The sequence below is a fragment of the Aquarana catesbeiana genome, linkage group LG12 (assembly GCF_042186555.1).
Source record: "Aquarana catesbeiana isolate 2022-GZ linkage group LG12, ASM4218655v1, whole genome shotgun sequence".
In the NCBI taxonomy this organism is placed as follows: Eukaryota; Metazoa; Chordata; class Amphibia; order Anura; family Ranidae; genus Aquarana; species Aquarana catesbeiana.
In genome coordinates, this window is record NC_133335.1 from 205,670,784 (window position 1) to 205,688,709 (window position 17,926).

A 17,926-nucleotide genomic window follows, 5' to 3' on the forward strand; every position below is an offset into this window, starting at 1 on the left:
GTTTTTTTCTTTGCTTTTTTGTTGTTTCTATACTCACAAATTAATTTATAGCGCAGCTTATTTTTTATGATATTTGTAGTGTGCGTGTCTCACATTGTTAGTTGCAGCTTTTTCTCACATTATTTAAGGTTAAACCCTACACACATGATCACTTTTGGGATAGCGCAGTAAAAATACTTTTGCGATATATATATATATATATATATATATATATATATATATATATATATTAAATATTCTTTTTATCACTTTTATTCCTATTACAAGGAATGTAAACATTCCTTGTAATAGGAATAGTGAGTGACAGGTCCTCTTTATGGAGAGATGTGGGGTCTATAAGCCTGAGATAAAAAAAAATGAATGATCCCATGCTTTCCAGCCACGATCGTGGCTTTGTTTACAACCGCTGCCCGGGCATGATGTCATAACGTCGCGCCCGGGCCTCCGAGGGTCATGGGGATGACTGGTGAAGATCTGGTCACCGGAAATCTCTATGTTCGTCATACAGCAGCGGTGGCTTCTTTCTCCGGGTCCCCGATGGCACGGGAGAACCCGGAGAAGCACCGGAGGACGGCGGGAGGTGGGGATGTCCACTCCCGTCGCCTGTAAGAATGATCAAGCAGCAGAACTGCCACTATGACCGTTCTTACGGTGCACAGAATCGCCGGCTCTAAAAGATGATACCAGAATGATGCCTGCAGCTGCAACCATCATTCAGATATCCCCACTGAAAGTCAAAGATGTCATATGACCTCCTTGGGCTGGAAGTGATTACATTTTGGGAAATGGTTATATTCCTTCTATTCCATTCTATTGTTTTTTTAATTCTATTATTTTTGTATTTATTCTATTCTATTCTATTTTTTCTATTCTATTTTATTTTCTATTCTATTCTATTCCATGCTATTCTATTCTATTCATATTAAAATGTATTCTATTCCAAATTCGAATTTCGGAAGATGGTTATATTCTTTCTATTCTGTTATTTTTTTCAATACTATTCTGTTATTTTCTATTCTATTGTAATCAATTTTTTTCTATTCTATTCATTTTCCAATTGATTCTATTTGAATTTTGGGAAATAGTTACATTCTTTCTATTCTATTCTATTGTTTTTTTAATTCTATTCCTTTCTATTATATTATAGTCTATTCTATTCAGTTATTTTTTTTTCTATTCTTTTCTTTTCCTATGTGTTCAAATTTATTCTATTTGACATTTGAATTTCAGAAAATGGTTATATTCTTTCTATTTTATTATATTATTCTTTTTTCTATTCTATTCTGTTCTTTTGTTTTCAATTTTTTTCTGTTTTACTCTATTATATTCTATTCTTTTATTTTCTGTTATATTCTTTTCTATTCTATTCTATTTTTTTTCTATTCTATTCCTTTATTTTCTATTCTATTTCATTTTCTTTGGAAACTGGAAAACTATTTGAATTTGAAAACTATTCGAAATTGATCAGAAAACGATTAAAATTGATTTAAATTCGAATTTTGTCCAATTTTTTTTTTCCGTTATTTCGGATTCGTTTAAATTCGGTACTATTGTAATTCAGAAATTCTTTAAGATTTAAGATTGGTGAGGTGCAGTAATTCTGTGCAGTAGGTACCCTGGGGGTCCCCATGTCCATAGGATTCCAATGCATCAAGGGAACAGATCTAAGTCGAGGCAGAAATGGGTTGAAGAGCCTTTCAACTTCAAGCCTGTAGGGGAATCTCAGGGAGGGATCTGTCCAGCGTTCCCGGGAAGATATTTGCTCATCTGTAGCTAAATATGAGCCAATCTCAGATGGGATTAGAAAAACACCAGGGTCAACTAACACTGTACCTTCATGTGCACATCCAAATTTCCAGGCGTCACAGTTGGATGCCCCGTCAGTGAGTAATCAATAGCTGCCACATCATCGAGTTTTACTGAAACTAAAAACAAAAATGTTTTCCATCTAATTATGAGATACATCAGAATTATCAGAAGAAAAATATCTAGTTTAACAATAAAGTCTTCGGACTCCTAAAAGCAAAATGGTTAGCGCTTCCACATAGCAGCACTAGGGTCGTCGGTTTGAATACCAACCATGGCACTACCCAGGTAGAGTTTCATGTTCTCCCTGTGCCTGTGTGGGTTTACTCCGGGTACTCCGGTTTCCACCCCCACACTCTAAAGACATGCTGGTAGGTTAATTGGCTGATGTGAATGTACAATACATATTTAAAGCGCTGCATAAATTGACAGCTCTATATAAGTACCTGTAATAATTATTTAAAAAAAAAAAAAAAAAGGATTTTTCATCTGCCACTATCTTTGATCTATTACACTTACCGTATTTTCCGCACCATAAGACACACTTTCCCCCCCAGAAATATTAGGGAAAATGTCTCTGCGTCTTATGGAGCGAATGTATGCTAGGCACTGCCCCCCCCGCCGGCACCGCCCCCCGCCGCTGCTTTTATTTTTATGTGCAATGGTCAGTCTGCATTTATGTGCAATGGTCAGTCTGCATTTATGTGCAATGGTCAGTCTGCATTTATGGTAATGGTCAGGCTGCATTTATGGCAATGGTCAGGCTGCATTTATGGCAATGGTCGGTCTGCATTTATGGTAATGGTCGGTCTGCATTTATGGTAATGGTCGGTCTGCATTTATGGTAATGGTCGGTCTGCATTTATGGTAATGGTCAGTCTGCATTTATGGTAATGGTCGGTCTGCATTTATGGCAATGGTCAGGCTGCATTTCATGGGCACTGGTAAATATTTTAGGACACCATGAGGATAGAATGACATGAGGTCAGTCTGTATTTATATGCAATGGACAGTCTGCATTTATGGTAATGGTCAGGCTGCATTTATGGTAATGGTCAGGCTGCATGTATGGCAATGGTCAGGCTGCATTTATGGTAATGGTCAGGCTGCATTTATGGTAATGGTCGGTCTGCATTTATGGTAATGGTCAGTCTGCATTTATGGCAATGGTCAGTCTGCATTTATTGTAATGGTCAGGCTGCATTTATGGTAATGGTCGGTCTGCATTTATGGTAATGGTCGGTCTGCATTTATGGTAATGGTCAGGCTGCATTTATGGTAATGGTCGGTCTGCATTTATGGTAATGGTCGGTCTGCATTTATGGTAATGGTCGGTCTGCATTTATGGTAATGGTCGGTCTGCATTTATGGTAATGGTCGGTCTGCATTTATGGTAATGGTCGGTCTGCATTTATGGTAATGGTCAGTCTGCATTTATGGCAATGGTCGGTCTGCATTTATGGCAATGGTCAGGCTGCATTTCATGGGCACTGGTAAATATTTTAGGACACCATGAGGATAGAATGACATGAGGTCAGTCTGTATTTATATGCAATGGACAGTCTGCATTTATGGTAATGGTCAGTCTGCATTTATGGTAATGGTCAGGCTGCATGTATGGCAATGGTCAGGCTGCATTTATGGTAATGGTCGGTCTGCATTTATGGCAATGGTCGGTCTGCATTTATGGTAATGGTCAGGCTGCATTTATGGCAATGGTCAGTCTGCATTTATTGTAATGGTCAGGCTGCATTTATGGTAATGGTCAGGCTGCATTTATGGTAATGGTCGGTCTGCATTTATGGTAATGGTCAGGCTGCATTTATGGCAATGGTCGGTCTGCATTTATGGTAATGGTCAGTCTGCATTTATGGTAATGGTCAGGCTGCATTTATGGTAATGGTCGGTCTGCATTTATGGTAATGGTCAGGCTGCATTTTATGGGCACTGGTAAATATTTTAGGACATCATTTGGTTCAGAATATTTTTTTCTTGTTTTCCTCCTCTAAAACCTAGGTGCGTCTTATGGAGCGAAAAATATGGTAAGTCTTTGTCTCTACTGGGGCTTTTCCTAGGGCTCTAGGAACTGTCTTTCGAAAACCACTAAAAACTTTATTTCCTGTAATGCCTCATAAATATATTTCACAATAGAAAATCAAGTAACTTTACCATAAACACAAGCGTCTGGACCTAATGATAAACCACAAGTGTTAATAGATGCTGATTCTTACTTTAAAGTCTAAGTTGAGGTATTTTTTTTTTTATGAGAAATGTTCTTTGTGCTGGTGCTTAGGTGGGCGAGTTAAAATCCGAAGTCCTCTGCCCCCCCATAACCCCACAGTAGTAATCTTACAGTGCTTTGGGAGATAATAAAACAGTGCTGAGTATGCCTGTCCTTTCCACCCCTCTCCTCCATTCATAAAAACTGTACTATAGTTTCCATGAATGAAAAGTGATCTATGAATGAAGGACGGGCAGATGAATTAAAGATCTGCCCCCTCCATTCCTCCACATAGCAGTCTGTAGCTGCAGCATACTGACTGCATAAATACAAGACTGGATCACTGCAGCACACTGTGGGAGTTTTCTGTTGGGGTCTGAGAGTTTAAAAAAAAAAAATGTTAGGACACATCACCATTATTTCAAGAGTAATTCACCATGCAATGAATGCAAGACGAATAACTGAATTATCGCATCTGAAGTGTATGTCTAAATATAAGACTCCATTCACAGCTATGCCATTTGCTTTTGAGCATTTCTGCAGTGTTTTTTTGCATTTTCTTACAGCGAGTTTGCTGTGTTTTTGCTGCGATTTGCGTTTTGCATTTTTTATGGGGTTTTTTTTTTTGGAAAATTTGTTGTTGGGCAGAATAAAAAATGCAAATCGCTGCAAAATCGCAGCAAAATTTGAGGTAAAAGCGCACTGCATGCTTTTCTGCAGCTTCTCCATTGAAGTCTATTGAACCAAAAAAAGTACCATTGTGCATTTCAAAAAGTCCCGACCCTTTCCAAAAAACACAGAGGCACAAAAACGCATTGATGTGAACGTGTTCCATAGGAACCCATGTTAAAAATATTGTCTTGCATTTCTGCAAAAAGCACTAAAAAACCTATTGGTATGGATGGAGCTTTATGCAGTGTTTAATTTTGTCGACGAAAATATTTTTGTTGACTGAATTTTTTTCATAATTAAATTTTATTTTATTAAGATTCGGCTTAACAAGTAAAAACAAAACCATATGTCCATATATAGAAAGAAAAAGGAGAAAAGAAAAGGAGAGGAAAAAAAAGAAGAAAAAAAAGAGAGAAAAAGCCACTTCCCCTCTTAAAATACAATATATATTATAAAAGTTGAGATATAAATTAATACTATTTTAGTCAACTAAAATACGACTAAAACAATTCAGATGACTAAAATACGACTAAAATTAAAATGGCATTTTAATCAAAAGACAAAAATACGACTAAAAATAAAATGGCATTGTAGTCAAAAGACTATGACTAAAACTAAATTTAAATTTGATGTCAAAATTAACACTGCACTACCACATATGAATAAGTTGGGGGCATCTACTAAGCTGCTGAAATAAAAAAAAAGGAAGAAAAAAGCTTTTCTTATTTTTTTTCTTAATATTTATTGTCGGTAATATATCCAGGTAATATGTGAAATGGCATTACAGCTGACAGAGTTTACAGTTTTGGGGTTTTTTATATTTTCAAGTTGCACTTCTGTCTGTCAAAAAGCATTATTTTTGTTTGTTTATGAAACATGGTTTTATTTATATAGACGATATATGTTCAAACCTTAATACCATAAATAATAATATGTTATTTGATTTTTACTCCAGGAGTATATAATGTTTTGGCAATCCTAAAGAAATAACGCATTCAAATTTAACTAAACCTATTCGATTTTAGTCGACTAAAATGTCCTGGTGTTTTTAGTCGACTAAAATATGACTAAAACAATTCAGATGACTAAAATACGACTAAAACTTTGGTTGAAAGACTAAAATACGATTAAAATGGCATTTTAGTCAAAAAGACTATGACTATAACTACATTGAAATGTGACGTCAAAATGAACACTGGCCTTATGCAACTATACTCCTAAACCTCTCTCCTACCCTGTAACCACTTAAGCCCTGCACCATTTTGCTGGCAAAAAGATCAGAGCACTTTTTGCGATTCGGCACTGCGTCGCTTTAACTGACAATTGCGCGGTCGTGCGACGTGACTCCCAAACAAAATTGATTTCCTTTTTTTTCCCACAAATAGAGCTTTCTTTTGGTGGTATTTGATCACCTCTGCGGTTTTTATTTTTTGCGCTATAAACAAATAAAGAGCGACAATTTTGAAAAAAAAACACATTTCTTTTACTTCTTGCTATAATAAATATCCCCAAAAAATATATAAATAAACATTTTTTTTTCCTCAGTTTAGGCCGATACGTATTCTTCTACATATTTTTGGTAAAAAAAAATCGCAATAAGCGTTTATTGATTGGTTTGCGCAAAAGTTATAGCGTCTACAAAATAGGGGATAATTTTATGGCATTTTTAGTAATAATTTTTTTTTTTACTAGTAATGGCGGCGGTCTGCGATTTTTACCATGACTGCGACATTATGGCGGACACATCGGACAATTTTGACACATTTTTTGGACCATTGGCATTAATAAAGCGATCAATGCTAAAAAATTGCATTGATTACTGTAAAAATGTCACTGGCAGTGAAGGGGTTAACCTCTAGGTGGCGCTGTAGGGGTTAAGTGTGTCCTAGGGAGTGTTTCTAACTGTGGGGGGGAGGGGCTGTGTGTGACACAACACTGATCACCGCTCCTGATCACAGGGAGCAGAGATCAGTGACAGTGTCACTAGGCAGAACGGGGAGATGCTTGTTTACATTAGCATCTCCCCGTTCTTCCTCTCCGTGAGACGATCGCGGGTATCCCAGCGGATATCGGGTCCGCGATCACGGTTACGGAGCTCCCGGCGGCGCGTGCGTGCCCGCAATCTGCCTCTTATAGGTCAACGTACAGGCACGTTAATCTGCCTGTACGTGCCGCAGTATATCTGCGTGAGGTGGTCGGGAAGCGGTTAAAACATGTCCCAGCATTACTTTTTCTTTTACTTAGCTTTTATAGCAAGAAACAGCTTTTATTACTTCTTGTGATGTCATTATCAGGCTTGTGAAATTCTTGCAGGGTTAGCTGGGGTGTAAGTTCTTACTGATGTAGGCACTCCCCCGGAACTACATCTCCCAAGAGTCTTTTCCCTATGCACAGTGTATGGATAGGCTTTTAGAAATCAAGGCAGCTGCATTGTGTGTCTTGGAAAGGAATCAATATACAGTATGTATGTAGAGAGGCACAGAGGAGAGATTTAAATAGCGATTAGAAGCTCAGCAGCCCAGCAGGCAGGGCTGACACCGACTGAGATTTTAGTGCAGCAAAAGCATTGTGTTGTCAACCCAAATAGGCAGTTAGATGTTCACTGGATTTCTGGCAGATTAATTAGCATTTTTCTGCATTTGCACCACTTCTGCAGTTCTTATTTTACCTTACATACATTTTAATACCAATGACTACACAGGACAGTCTACCTACCTGGAAGGCTCTGCAAAACAGGCTGCAGATGATTATTTACTGCATCAATAACCTGTGGACATATCTAAAAGAAGATATATGTTAGTACAACTGAATTTAGTAAGAGTAAAGTGAATCTGTTGCAAACCTGGCTAACTCAAAATGATGTGGAAAAAAAGTACAGACCACTTGTCAAGATGATTTGTAGATCCAGAGGTTAGGGATGAGGGAACCAGACAAAGTTGGGTTCAAAGTACCCAGGAAAACATCTGCAAACCCTAGCAGGGTTTTTTTTTTGTTTTTGCTACAGACAGCAGCTAGGGATCTGTAAACTAACTATTGTAGCCTTCCTGCTGCTAAATGACAGATCCCTGCCAGCCTGTGTTTCTCAACAAACCAGGGAGATCTATCATCTAGGCCCGGTTCGCATTGATGCGGCACGGAATTTGCAGCAAATTCTATGCGGTTTCCGCACCACATCAAAATCGCACCCCATTCATGTGATCCGCTGCAGGTGTGTACGTTAAGTTAACGATGGTTTGCAAAACGCAGTGTGATTTGCAGAATCAGATCACATGGGCGTGAACACCCATGCAATCCGATTTTGGTGAGGTAAAAAAAAGAGTCCTGCACAATTTTTATGCGGATGTAGTGCGATTTGAGCTATACAGAATGAATGGCTCGAATCGCACTGCTGCAGAATCGCATGTGATTTTAACAGGAATGCGGTGCAATTGCTGTCCAAATCAAATGCGGTTCCTGCAGTGTGAATTGGGCCTTAGCTTAGCACTACTACTTCTAAATGACAGATTTCTGCTGGGTTGTTTGTAAAGTAATGGGCCAGGGATCTGGTTGGCATCATAGATCACGGTGAATGGTGGCCAATTATGCTGATCTGCTACAATGACAGAGGACCCATCATAGCCAACGTTCTTAACAAATGATAGATCCCCTCCCTGCAGTGCTGAAACGTAAACACAGCAGTGGAGATCCTGGGTGACATTCAGCAAAAATGGTCATGACAATATTCAGTCATTGATATCACCCAGAACCCCCGACGTCTTGTTTACAGTGGGGAACTGTCATGTTCTTTAGTGCTGGTAGTGCTACCACCCTGAAATGAACACATTTCTGGCTACATCAGATGGGTATTCAGGCTGGTGGACAAACTTGCCCTGAGTGTTACCCCAACCCAACTGCCCTGTTACCTGCAAACAGACTGGGTTTGGATTGAATGTTCTGTCAGGGCTGGGCTCAGCCCTTCCTTCTCAAAGCTGGCCGCTCAGCTGTCGGCTAATTGCCAGCTCCTTTCTCTCCACAGTGACTCACCTGTTGATGATCCTGCTCGTCAGTCCTGCCTACTTAAGCCGTCCAGCCCAGATGATCTCTGCCTTCACCTTGGTCACATCTCTAGAGACGCTCTCCTGTGTTCCTGTAAAAGACTTGCTTGGCTGACATTCCTTCTGGCTCCAGAGCCTGCTTGTTGTTCTACACTCATCTCTGGCTCCCTGACGTTTTGGCTTGTCTGACTATCCATTCCGGTTCCTGAACTCTGGCTATGTTTTGACTACGTTCACTCTATTTACCTTTTTATTATTAATATTAAACAAGTATGATTTAACTGTACTTCTGTCTCAGTCTGGTTCATGGTGTCCAAGCCAAATCTGAAGCTCATCCCAGGTTTGCAACCAGAAACAAAGGAACTGGAACAAAGGTTGACAAGAACATCCAAAACTCCCAGGTGGACAGGAACCAAGTTGAGAATTATAGCAGGGAGATCTCACTGTAAGATCCCTTTCACACTGGGGCATTTTTCAGGAGCTTTAGCATTAAAAAAGCACCTGTAAAGCGCCTGAAAGAAGCCTCATCTGAAATCCCAATGTGAAAGCCTGAGCCCTTTCACACTGCCAGCGCATGAAAAACGCTGGTAAAGGCCAGCTTAAGACCCCTTTCACACTGTGGCATTTTACATGCGTTTTTCGGGCGTTGGCAGTGTGAAAGGGCTCGGTCCATCGGCGCACCCAGCCAGGTGGCAAAAACATGAAAGCGCTGCAAAGAAGCTGCTTGCAGGACTTTTTTCGAGGCCCTGCCAGCGCAGCGCCCCAGTGTGAAAGCACTCGGGCTTTCACATTGGAATTGCAGATGAGGTTTCTTTCAGGCACTTTACAGACACTTTTTTTAACGCTAAAGCATCTGAAAAATGCCTGAAAAACGCCCCAGTGTGAAAGGGGTCTTAAAGTAACCAAGATATATAGGAGACCAGGAGTGAATCAGCCCACCACACCCCACCTATAAATAAAATATTACTTTGGGGTAGGCAATTTGATTTCAGTTTAGTGGCCTTAGATTACTGAAATAAAACCTGTCACAAGAAAAAAACAGGAGTTTGTTGAAGTTGGTGAAAGGATTTGGAGTGCCACACCAGCTTGTATAGCCTTTTCAAAAGATTCTTATTTTTCAAATACGTTTCGGAGGCTCAGCACTCCCTCTTCTTCAGGGCTAAAAACAGGATGATGCAGGCACTTGGATTGGAAAGGTCTTTCCAATCCAAGTGCCTGTATCATCCTGTTTTTAGCCCTAATAAAGGGGAAGTACTGAGCCCCCGAAACGCTTTGGAAATTTATTTAAAAAAAAAAAAAAGTCTATACAAGCTGGTGTGGCCCTATCCTATCCTAAAACTTCAACAAACATCTCTGTGGGTCCAGCAAGACCCCACAGTTACTGGTGAGCAGCCTCTAGGACCACACTACCACCCATCACTTTAAAACGCATCCGCATAAGTTTCAGCGCTCCTAAATCGCAAAGAATAATAATAATACAGGGGTTCAGAATGATGACTTTCTTTTGAAGATGCTAATTGCTGATATTTGACCATGCTATACATAACATTTAACCCTTTTTGTTTCACGTTTCTGTTTTTATTATAACCCTTGTCATTTGTTTATGACTGTTAAATTGCATCATTCTGAAAATAAATAAAGGAATTACAAAAAAAAAAAAAAAAAAGAAAATGCTAATTGCCTAGTTGTCTCTGCCTCTAATGCCCTCTGAATCACTGATGTAGAAAAAGCATGCAGCTCGGAGCTCCTTATTTACATATATGTTCCAGGGTAACATCACATTATGCATTCAAGCCAGAGGATAATCATGGCAGCCAGGCAGCTATCATTTTCACTTGGAGAGGTCAGCAATAGCTGTCTCCATTTTTCTCAATGCCGGCTTGCTTGAGTTTTCTATTTGCTTATGAATGACTTCACTTTCCACAAAGCATGTTTGGTTATGAAATAAGCCTGCTTATGTCTCTTGATATTCGTTCATAATCATATAAAAAAAAAAAAAGCATATACAGAAGGAGGAATACATGATGGTAATAATCTTACATTTATCCTAGAAGCAGAAAAGGCTGTAAGTGGCAATTATATAAATACCTGATTTTGCATAGTTTGCCTTAAGGATGATGAAATGGTGTCATCAAAGAGGTTAACAAGCCAGCTAGAATATCACAGAAAAAAAAAAGTAAAAAGCACAGTATATGTTAGTTATTTCTATGGCCAGAGTTACAGGAGTTTCCTGGAATAAAGACCAGTCACTGCTGCTGCTCCCTCCCATTGTGCAGGATGACTGGTCTTGTATCCGCCCCCTCCTGTAGTTTTCTGCAGGCAGCCTGTAGTGGGTGGGATTGCTGGGTCCCTCCCACAGCTCTGCTTTCTGCACAAGTTATGTACAGTACATTGATGATGTCACCACTACTTCTTCAAGGTTATATCCAGTGGTGGCCCATCCATTAGGGGCGCACGGGCACCTACTGATCTACATACAGGGTGTTAGATGCATGGATTCCAATGGAGGGGGGGTTGAAGCATGTGATTAGAGCCAGAGGCTCTAATAGGCTTCAAAAAATGGTGGTCTTGGGCGCAGAGCACTGCGCTCCGAGACCACCCAGTTGTGTGACAATTGCAAATGAATAGTCGCTATTTTCACACTTAATGTCCTCCCAGCCAATCAGGAAGCGGGTCGTGAGACCTGTTTCCAAATTGCCTGAACGGACGGGCCATCCTGTTGGTCGCCGAGGAGGAGGGAGGAGACGTATGGAGCCAGTACATGGAGGATACAATCTCCACCTGTTAGCTGGGGGTGGGGGGTGGTTGTGGATATGGTGCACGGTGGGGGGTCCGTGGTCAGGTTCGTCTTCCGCCCCCCTGACCGATGGAGCACCAGCCGCCACTGGTTATATCTGTATTTGCAACAGCATTGGGTGCACAAAAAGTGGACTTATAGCCTATGTTGCTATTGAGGAATACACTTAAATAATAAGCTAATAATAAAAATAATTATAATAAAAATTACACAATATATGCTTAAAAAAAAACACACATCAGATGCACATTACCTAGCGCTTATGAAAGGTTGGAGAATATCTATAAATCTAAGAGTCAGCTACTTAAAAGCAATAATTCTTGTCATAAATATAAATGTTACAATAATCATAGCAGCGCTCAATGCTTTAAAAGTTCAAAGTAAATAATAAAAAACAATTTGTTTAGCTTTAATTAGCAAAGTGTATCTAGATATAGCCCTCATATACAGGCTTTTTTAGATTTCCTTCCGTGTATAGATGTGATTTGGGAACAGTAGGTAATGACATTTGGGGCTTTTTCACACTGATCTGGTGTAGTTTTACTGCAGCGCAGCGTGCCCACAGTTTTGTGTGGGTTATCTTGGCTTTGCCATAGAATTCTGTTAGAAAGAGCCTCCAATCCTGATTATAGGGACTGCAGAAGAGGCCTGAGAAGGAACAGGAAGATGTCAGCAGAGGGATAACTAGAACATTTAGGACCCCGATGCAAGAAACCATGAAAGGCCCCTGTCCGGGGCCCTTCCCTCTGAGCCCGGGGGTTCTTCCCACTGATCCTGAGACCGTTGACTCCCGTCGCAGGGCCCTTTATTACGGTCCTGCAGTGGATTCCCTTTTATGTGTTCTGCAGCAGATCTGGTAGATCTGCCACTGGTGTCTGTAGGACTGTGAATAATGTAAGTAGAGCAGTAGACAGTGTCAATATGGCAGTGTCAGTATCAGTAATACAGTGGACATGGCCAGTAGAGCAATGGATGGGGGTCAGTAGGGCAGTGGACAAGGTCAGTAGGGCAGAGGATAGGGTCAGTAGGGCAGAGGATGGTATCAGTAGGGCAGTGGGCAAGGTTAGTAGGGCAGAGGACAGGGTCAGTAGGGCAGTGGACGAGGTCAGCAATTTTTTTTTTTTTACAATTTTATTTTTTTTTTTTAATTTAGGAGCCCTGTTGAGGGCTTTGGGGAGTTTTCAGGGGTCTAAACAGACCGATAGCTCACTGTGTCCATTCAGGAAAGGAAGGGGCTGCTAAGTTTAATTTTTGCCGGCTCTTTCCCCTGCTATACATCTTGAAAGGATCCCTTGTAGATGCCAGTGGGAGAGGGAGGGGGTAAGCCATTAGTGCTGTGGTGGGAGGGGGGCCCAGGGAGTACACAGGGGTAGCAGGAAACAAGTAACCTGGATACAGGGCCGGTTCAAGAATTTTTGTCCACACAGGCGAAGGTGCATTTTGCCGCTCCCCCACCATCTTCCCACCAAACCTGCCACACACAGTAACACACCTCCTGTGTTAGAGTGCCCCCATTCTGAATGAAGGAGAACAGGGGGCACCTTCAGTCTGGTGGTGGGGGAGAGGGGGCGGAGTGTTAAATGTAGTAGCAGATCTTAATACACTGACAAACTGAAGCCAAACTCCAGCTAACACTTCATACTCAGTTACAGCAAACAGTTTTTTCTTCCTTTTGGGGTAAAGGTTTTACATAAATAAATAAAAGATGGTCATTATAAGAAATCTCCTGCCCCTCTCTCCCTGCCTGTGTGCTCCATCTGTGAAGCCAACAGCCACATTGAAAGAGAAGCCGCTGACTGAGCCAGTGAGCCCCAGGACCATTCAAGTGAGTGAGCACTGACCAGACCCTGCCCCCTCTCTTTTCTCGCCCCCCTCTCTCTCACCCTGCCCCTTCTCTTTCCCTTCCCCACCTCTCTCTTTATCCCTGCCCCCTCTCTCCTCCTGCCCCCCTCTCTCCCTCTTCTCTGCTCTCTCTCTCCCTGCCCCTCCCTCCCTCTCTCCCTCCCCCCTCTCTCTCCCTGCCCCCTCTCTTTCCCTCCCCCCCTCTCCCCCTGCCCTCTCTCTCTCCCTGTCCCCTCCCTCCCTCTCTCCCTGCCCTCCTCTCTCTCCCTGCCCCCTCTCTCTCCCTGCCCCCCTCTCTCTCTGCCCCTCTCTCTTTCTTCCCCCCCTCTTTCTCCTGCAGGTTGCAAAAATTATTGGGGTGGGGGGGGTCTGTGACACCAGGTTTTACCGCACCAGGTAACATCAACCCTAGTGACGCCACTGGTATACCTTGCTATGCGCACTACATTGTGAACAAGTTTTTATTGGAAATAGAGAGAATGAACTTACTCAAAGGTGCCTGTGAAATGTACTTTCATGTCTCCAATGTTTGCACTACAGTCGGAGGTGGACACTGTTGGCCTACCAGATCCATCACTTCCTAAATTCAGCCCAACAGAAATGGATATTCCCAGAACCTGCAAATCGAAGTCACCGCTGTCCGATCTATTGGAGGGAAACATAGTAAAATATGGATAAACCTTCTGTTTAAAGGAAATTACTTTTTCCAGTATTGTCTAGTTTGAAATGTAAATGAGATCAGCTTGCTGTAAATAATATTATCTGTGTTTGTTAATTTTCCAAAAATGTTGTTTCTGTATATACAGTAGTTTGTTATAATATATTCATACAAGTATGCACACAGTGCACGCAGGTATCTTTATTCTTGGGTTAGCTAATGGCAATACTTTTAACTCTGTTTCCATCGGTTAAGGTTAGGTTTAGCATTGTTGCAGTATAGTTTATTACTATAAAATAGGTCAGTGTTCACCCTATTTAGTTCAGCATTTAACCACTTTGCCTCTCACACCTGTTTACCTCCTATGGACCAGAGTAACTTTTACATTTCTGCTATGGATCTGTTTATTTCAGCAATTACTTTTTCATTACTAACGGTAACAAGGTAATACATATATTGTTTCTTTAACCACCTCAGCTCCAAAAGGATTTACCCCCATCTTGACCAGGGCATTTTTTGCTACTCGGCACAGCACTACTTTAACCACTTCAGCCCCGGAAAAATGTACCCCCTTCCTGACCAGAGCACTTTTTGCGATTCGGCACTGCGTCGCTTTAACTGACAATTGCGCGGTCGTGCGATGTGGCTCCCAAACAAAATTGACGTCCTTTTTTCCCCACAAATAGAGCTTTCTTTTGGTGGTATTTGATCACCTCTGCGGTTTTTATTTTTTGCGCTATAAACAAAAAAATTGCGACAATTTTGAAAAAAAAAACGCATTATTTTTTACTTTTTGATATAACAAATATCCCCCAAAAATATTTAATAAAACATTTTTTTTTCCTCAGTCTAGGCCGATACGTATTCTTCTACATATTTTTGGTAAAAAAAAAATCACAATAAGCGTTTATTGATTGGTTTGCGCAAAAGTTATAGCGTTTACAAAATAGGGGATAGTTTTATGGCATTTTTATTGATAATTTTTTTTTACTAGTAATGGTGGCGATCAGCGATTTTTATCGTGACATTATGGCGGATACACTGGACAAGTTTGACACATTTTTGGGACCTTAGGCATTGGGGGGGAGGGGCTGTATGTGACACGTCACTGATCAGCTCTCCCGATTACAGGGAGATCTGATCAGTGACAGTGTCACCAGGCAGAACGGGGAGATGCTTGTTTACATTAGCATCTCCCCGTTCTTCCTCAGATCCTGAGATCCTGAGATGATCACGGGTATCCCCGTGAACATGGAGTCCGCGGGACCCGCAATCGCGGTCATGAAGCTCCCGGCGGGCGCGTGTGCCGCCGGCGGCATGTGTGCGCCCGCGAGCCACCTCTTAAAGGGCAACGTACAGGTACGTTAATCTGCCTGTACGTGCCCTTCTGCTGCAGTATATCTGCATGAGGTCGGGAAGCAGTTAACTGGTAATTGTGTGGTCATGCAAAATGTCCGCAAACTAAATTTTTATAATTTTTTCACACAAATAGAGATTTCTCTTGGTGGTATTTGATCACCACTGTGTTTTTTCTTTTTTTGCAATATAAACCAAAACAGACTGAACATTTTGAAAAAAAAAAATCTACTTTTTGTTATAAAACATATCCAATAAAATCTAATTTTGTCATAACTTTTGGCCAAAATGTATTCTGCTACATGCCTTTGGTAAAAAAAAAAAATCCCAATAAGTGTATATTAATTGGTTTGTGTGAAAAGTATAGCGTCTACAAACTATGGTATATATATATATATATATATATATATATATATATATATATATGGACATTGATCAGTTCTGATGTACTGACATCACCATAATAACAGGGATAATCAGGGGGGTAATCAGGGATTTTTTTTTACACTTTTTTTCTGTTACAATGATGATCATTGTAATAGCAAACGTTTTCAACTGTCACGACTGGGTTACATTCATATCAGCTATGATTACTAGTGATCTGTGATTGGCTACAGCTAATCACATGGTAAAGAGTGTTGTGATTGGCTCAGGTACCATGTGCTCTCTGTGGGCCAATCACAGCATAGAAAGCAGAGCTGTTATGTACTGTGGGTGGTCAGCAAGTGGTTAGGGACAAACAAGGCTTCCTTTTTACGATGCTGTTTTACAACAGTCATTTTTTTTTTTTTTACAATCCTTAGACAATAAAGCGCAACAAAACTAAACAAAAAACAAACATTTTTAAAAAAAATAATAGTTAGTTTCAAAATAAATAGTGTTACTGCACATATTTTTTTTTTCAATTTTGCACTTTAAATAGAAAATGTGTAAATATATGTTAAATGTTTGAAACTGTTACCACACAAAACAAAAACACAAAACAAAAGCAAAAAAAGTTTAAATATTATTATATTTAATAAAATAGAAACAAACAAAAATATTGGCAGGAAAATAATGTTGAAGAGAGAAGCAGACTAAGGAGTTAATTAGGGCTGATTAAAGTAAACTAAGGGCTGATAAGGTGTTAAACAGAGAAACATTTTATTGTTAAAAAAAAAAAAACAAACCTTTATTTTTACTTGTCAGGTTGTTTTGAAATAGTTGTAAAGGCAAAAGGTTTTTAAATGAATGCATTCTATGCATTAAAATAAAAAGCCTTCTGTGTAGGAGCGCCAGTCTCCCCCCTCCCCCAAAAATTAAAAGCCAGCAGCTACAAATACTATAGCTGCTGAGTTTTAATATAAGGACACTTACCTTCCCCTGAATCCAGCGCTGTCCTAACCCAAGGCGATTCCTTCAATTGTCTCAGGTCCAGGCGCTGGCATGTTGGCTGAGGGAAACCAGCAGTGAAGCTTTGCGGCTTCACAGTCAGCTTCCAACTGGCCATGCATGAGGCACGCTGCGCTTTGTGAATGGTCCCGCAGTCTTCTGTGATGTGTCCCAGAAGGCTGTGAGGAAGAGAAGGGGCTAAACTTCCGCTCAGATTGCCCTCCTCCCAAAAAAATGAAGTGCTAAATGTAAAGGCGGAAGGGTGGACAAGGAGGAGGAAGAGCAGAACTTCCCCTTTTGGGTTAAGTTCCACTTAAAAGTGGAGTTCCACCCACTTTTACAACTCTTCAGTTGTACTGTAAACAAATTGGATATTTTTGCACTGTAAACGAATTGGATATTTTTCATTTTTTTTTTTCTCAGCACCTACTGTATATCTGCTGAATTCATTTTTCACTTCCTCCTCCCTGGCCGTGGCCCATCGCATCATTTCCTGTTTGCAATGCCTTCTGGGAAGGGGCGGCAACTTTCTCTGACACTGCCGTTGCTATGGAAACCTGACCTGAAACCTATTAGATGTGCAAGGATGAGATCCAGGAAGAAATACAGTCTGGCTTCAGATGCCCACACTTAAGATGGCCACGACCTGCTGTAAGTTTATAAAATAACAAACTACTGCTATAAACTAACAAAACAGACCTTAGTTTACTTTACTAGAATACATTAAGCTTGTGTATTATAGGGGTATTTTTATTTAAAAAGTATAATTTTGCCCGGAACACCACTTTAAGTAGAAGGCAAAGAGGTTGGAACATCTGTTTTTATTGCTCTCTGTGTCTTCCTCTCTCAGTGACAACCACACCTTCCTTTTCCTGCTTGTGTGACCAGGACAGGATGTAAGGGGAAATTACCCCCCCAAAAAGGTCACAGACTTTTACCCACTCTGTTCAAAACTAGACAAACAGTTAAGGCTTGAACTAGAATATAAGTCACCAAGTATAAAGATGGGATACATTTAACAAATGGTTAATATAGAAAAGCATGAGAGTACAATGGGAATTTCAGTCCTTTGTATTGATCATATCAGATGACAAACTTCACTCCCCTTCTTGTCTATTAGAGTGAAGTGCTTGGTGTTACTATACAATTCAGTTTCAGTTCAGAACAAG

General features: G+C 40.6%; 1 protein-coding gene across 1 annotated transcript in view; it reads right to left on the bottom strand.

The window, feature by feature from the left end:
- LOC141113448 (bactericidal permeability-increasing protein-like) overlaps positions 1–17,926 on the bottom strand; it is a 70,816-nt gene that overhangs the window by 32,458 nt on the left and 20,432 nt on the right. Inside the window, exons 4-7 of the mRNA XM_073606544.1 lie at positions 13,862–14,017; positions 10,822–10,885; positions 7,415–7,478; positions 1,834–1,925 (exon numbers count right to left, since the gene is read on the bottom strand). Coding sequence (XP_073462645.1) covers positions 1,834–1,925; positions 7,415–7,478; positions 10,822–10,885; positions 13,862–14,017 — 376 coding nt within the window. The remainder of the gene's footprint in view (positions 1–1,833; positions 1,926–7,414; positions 7,479–10,821; positions 10,886–13,861; positions 14,018–17,926) is intronic.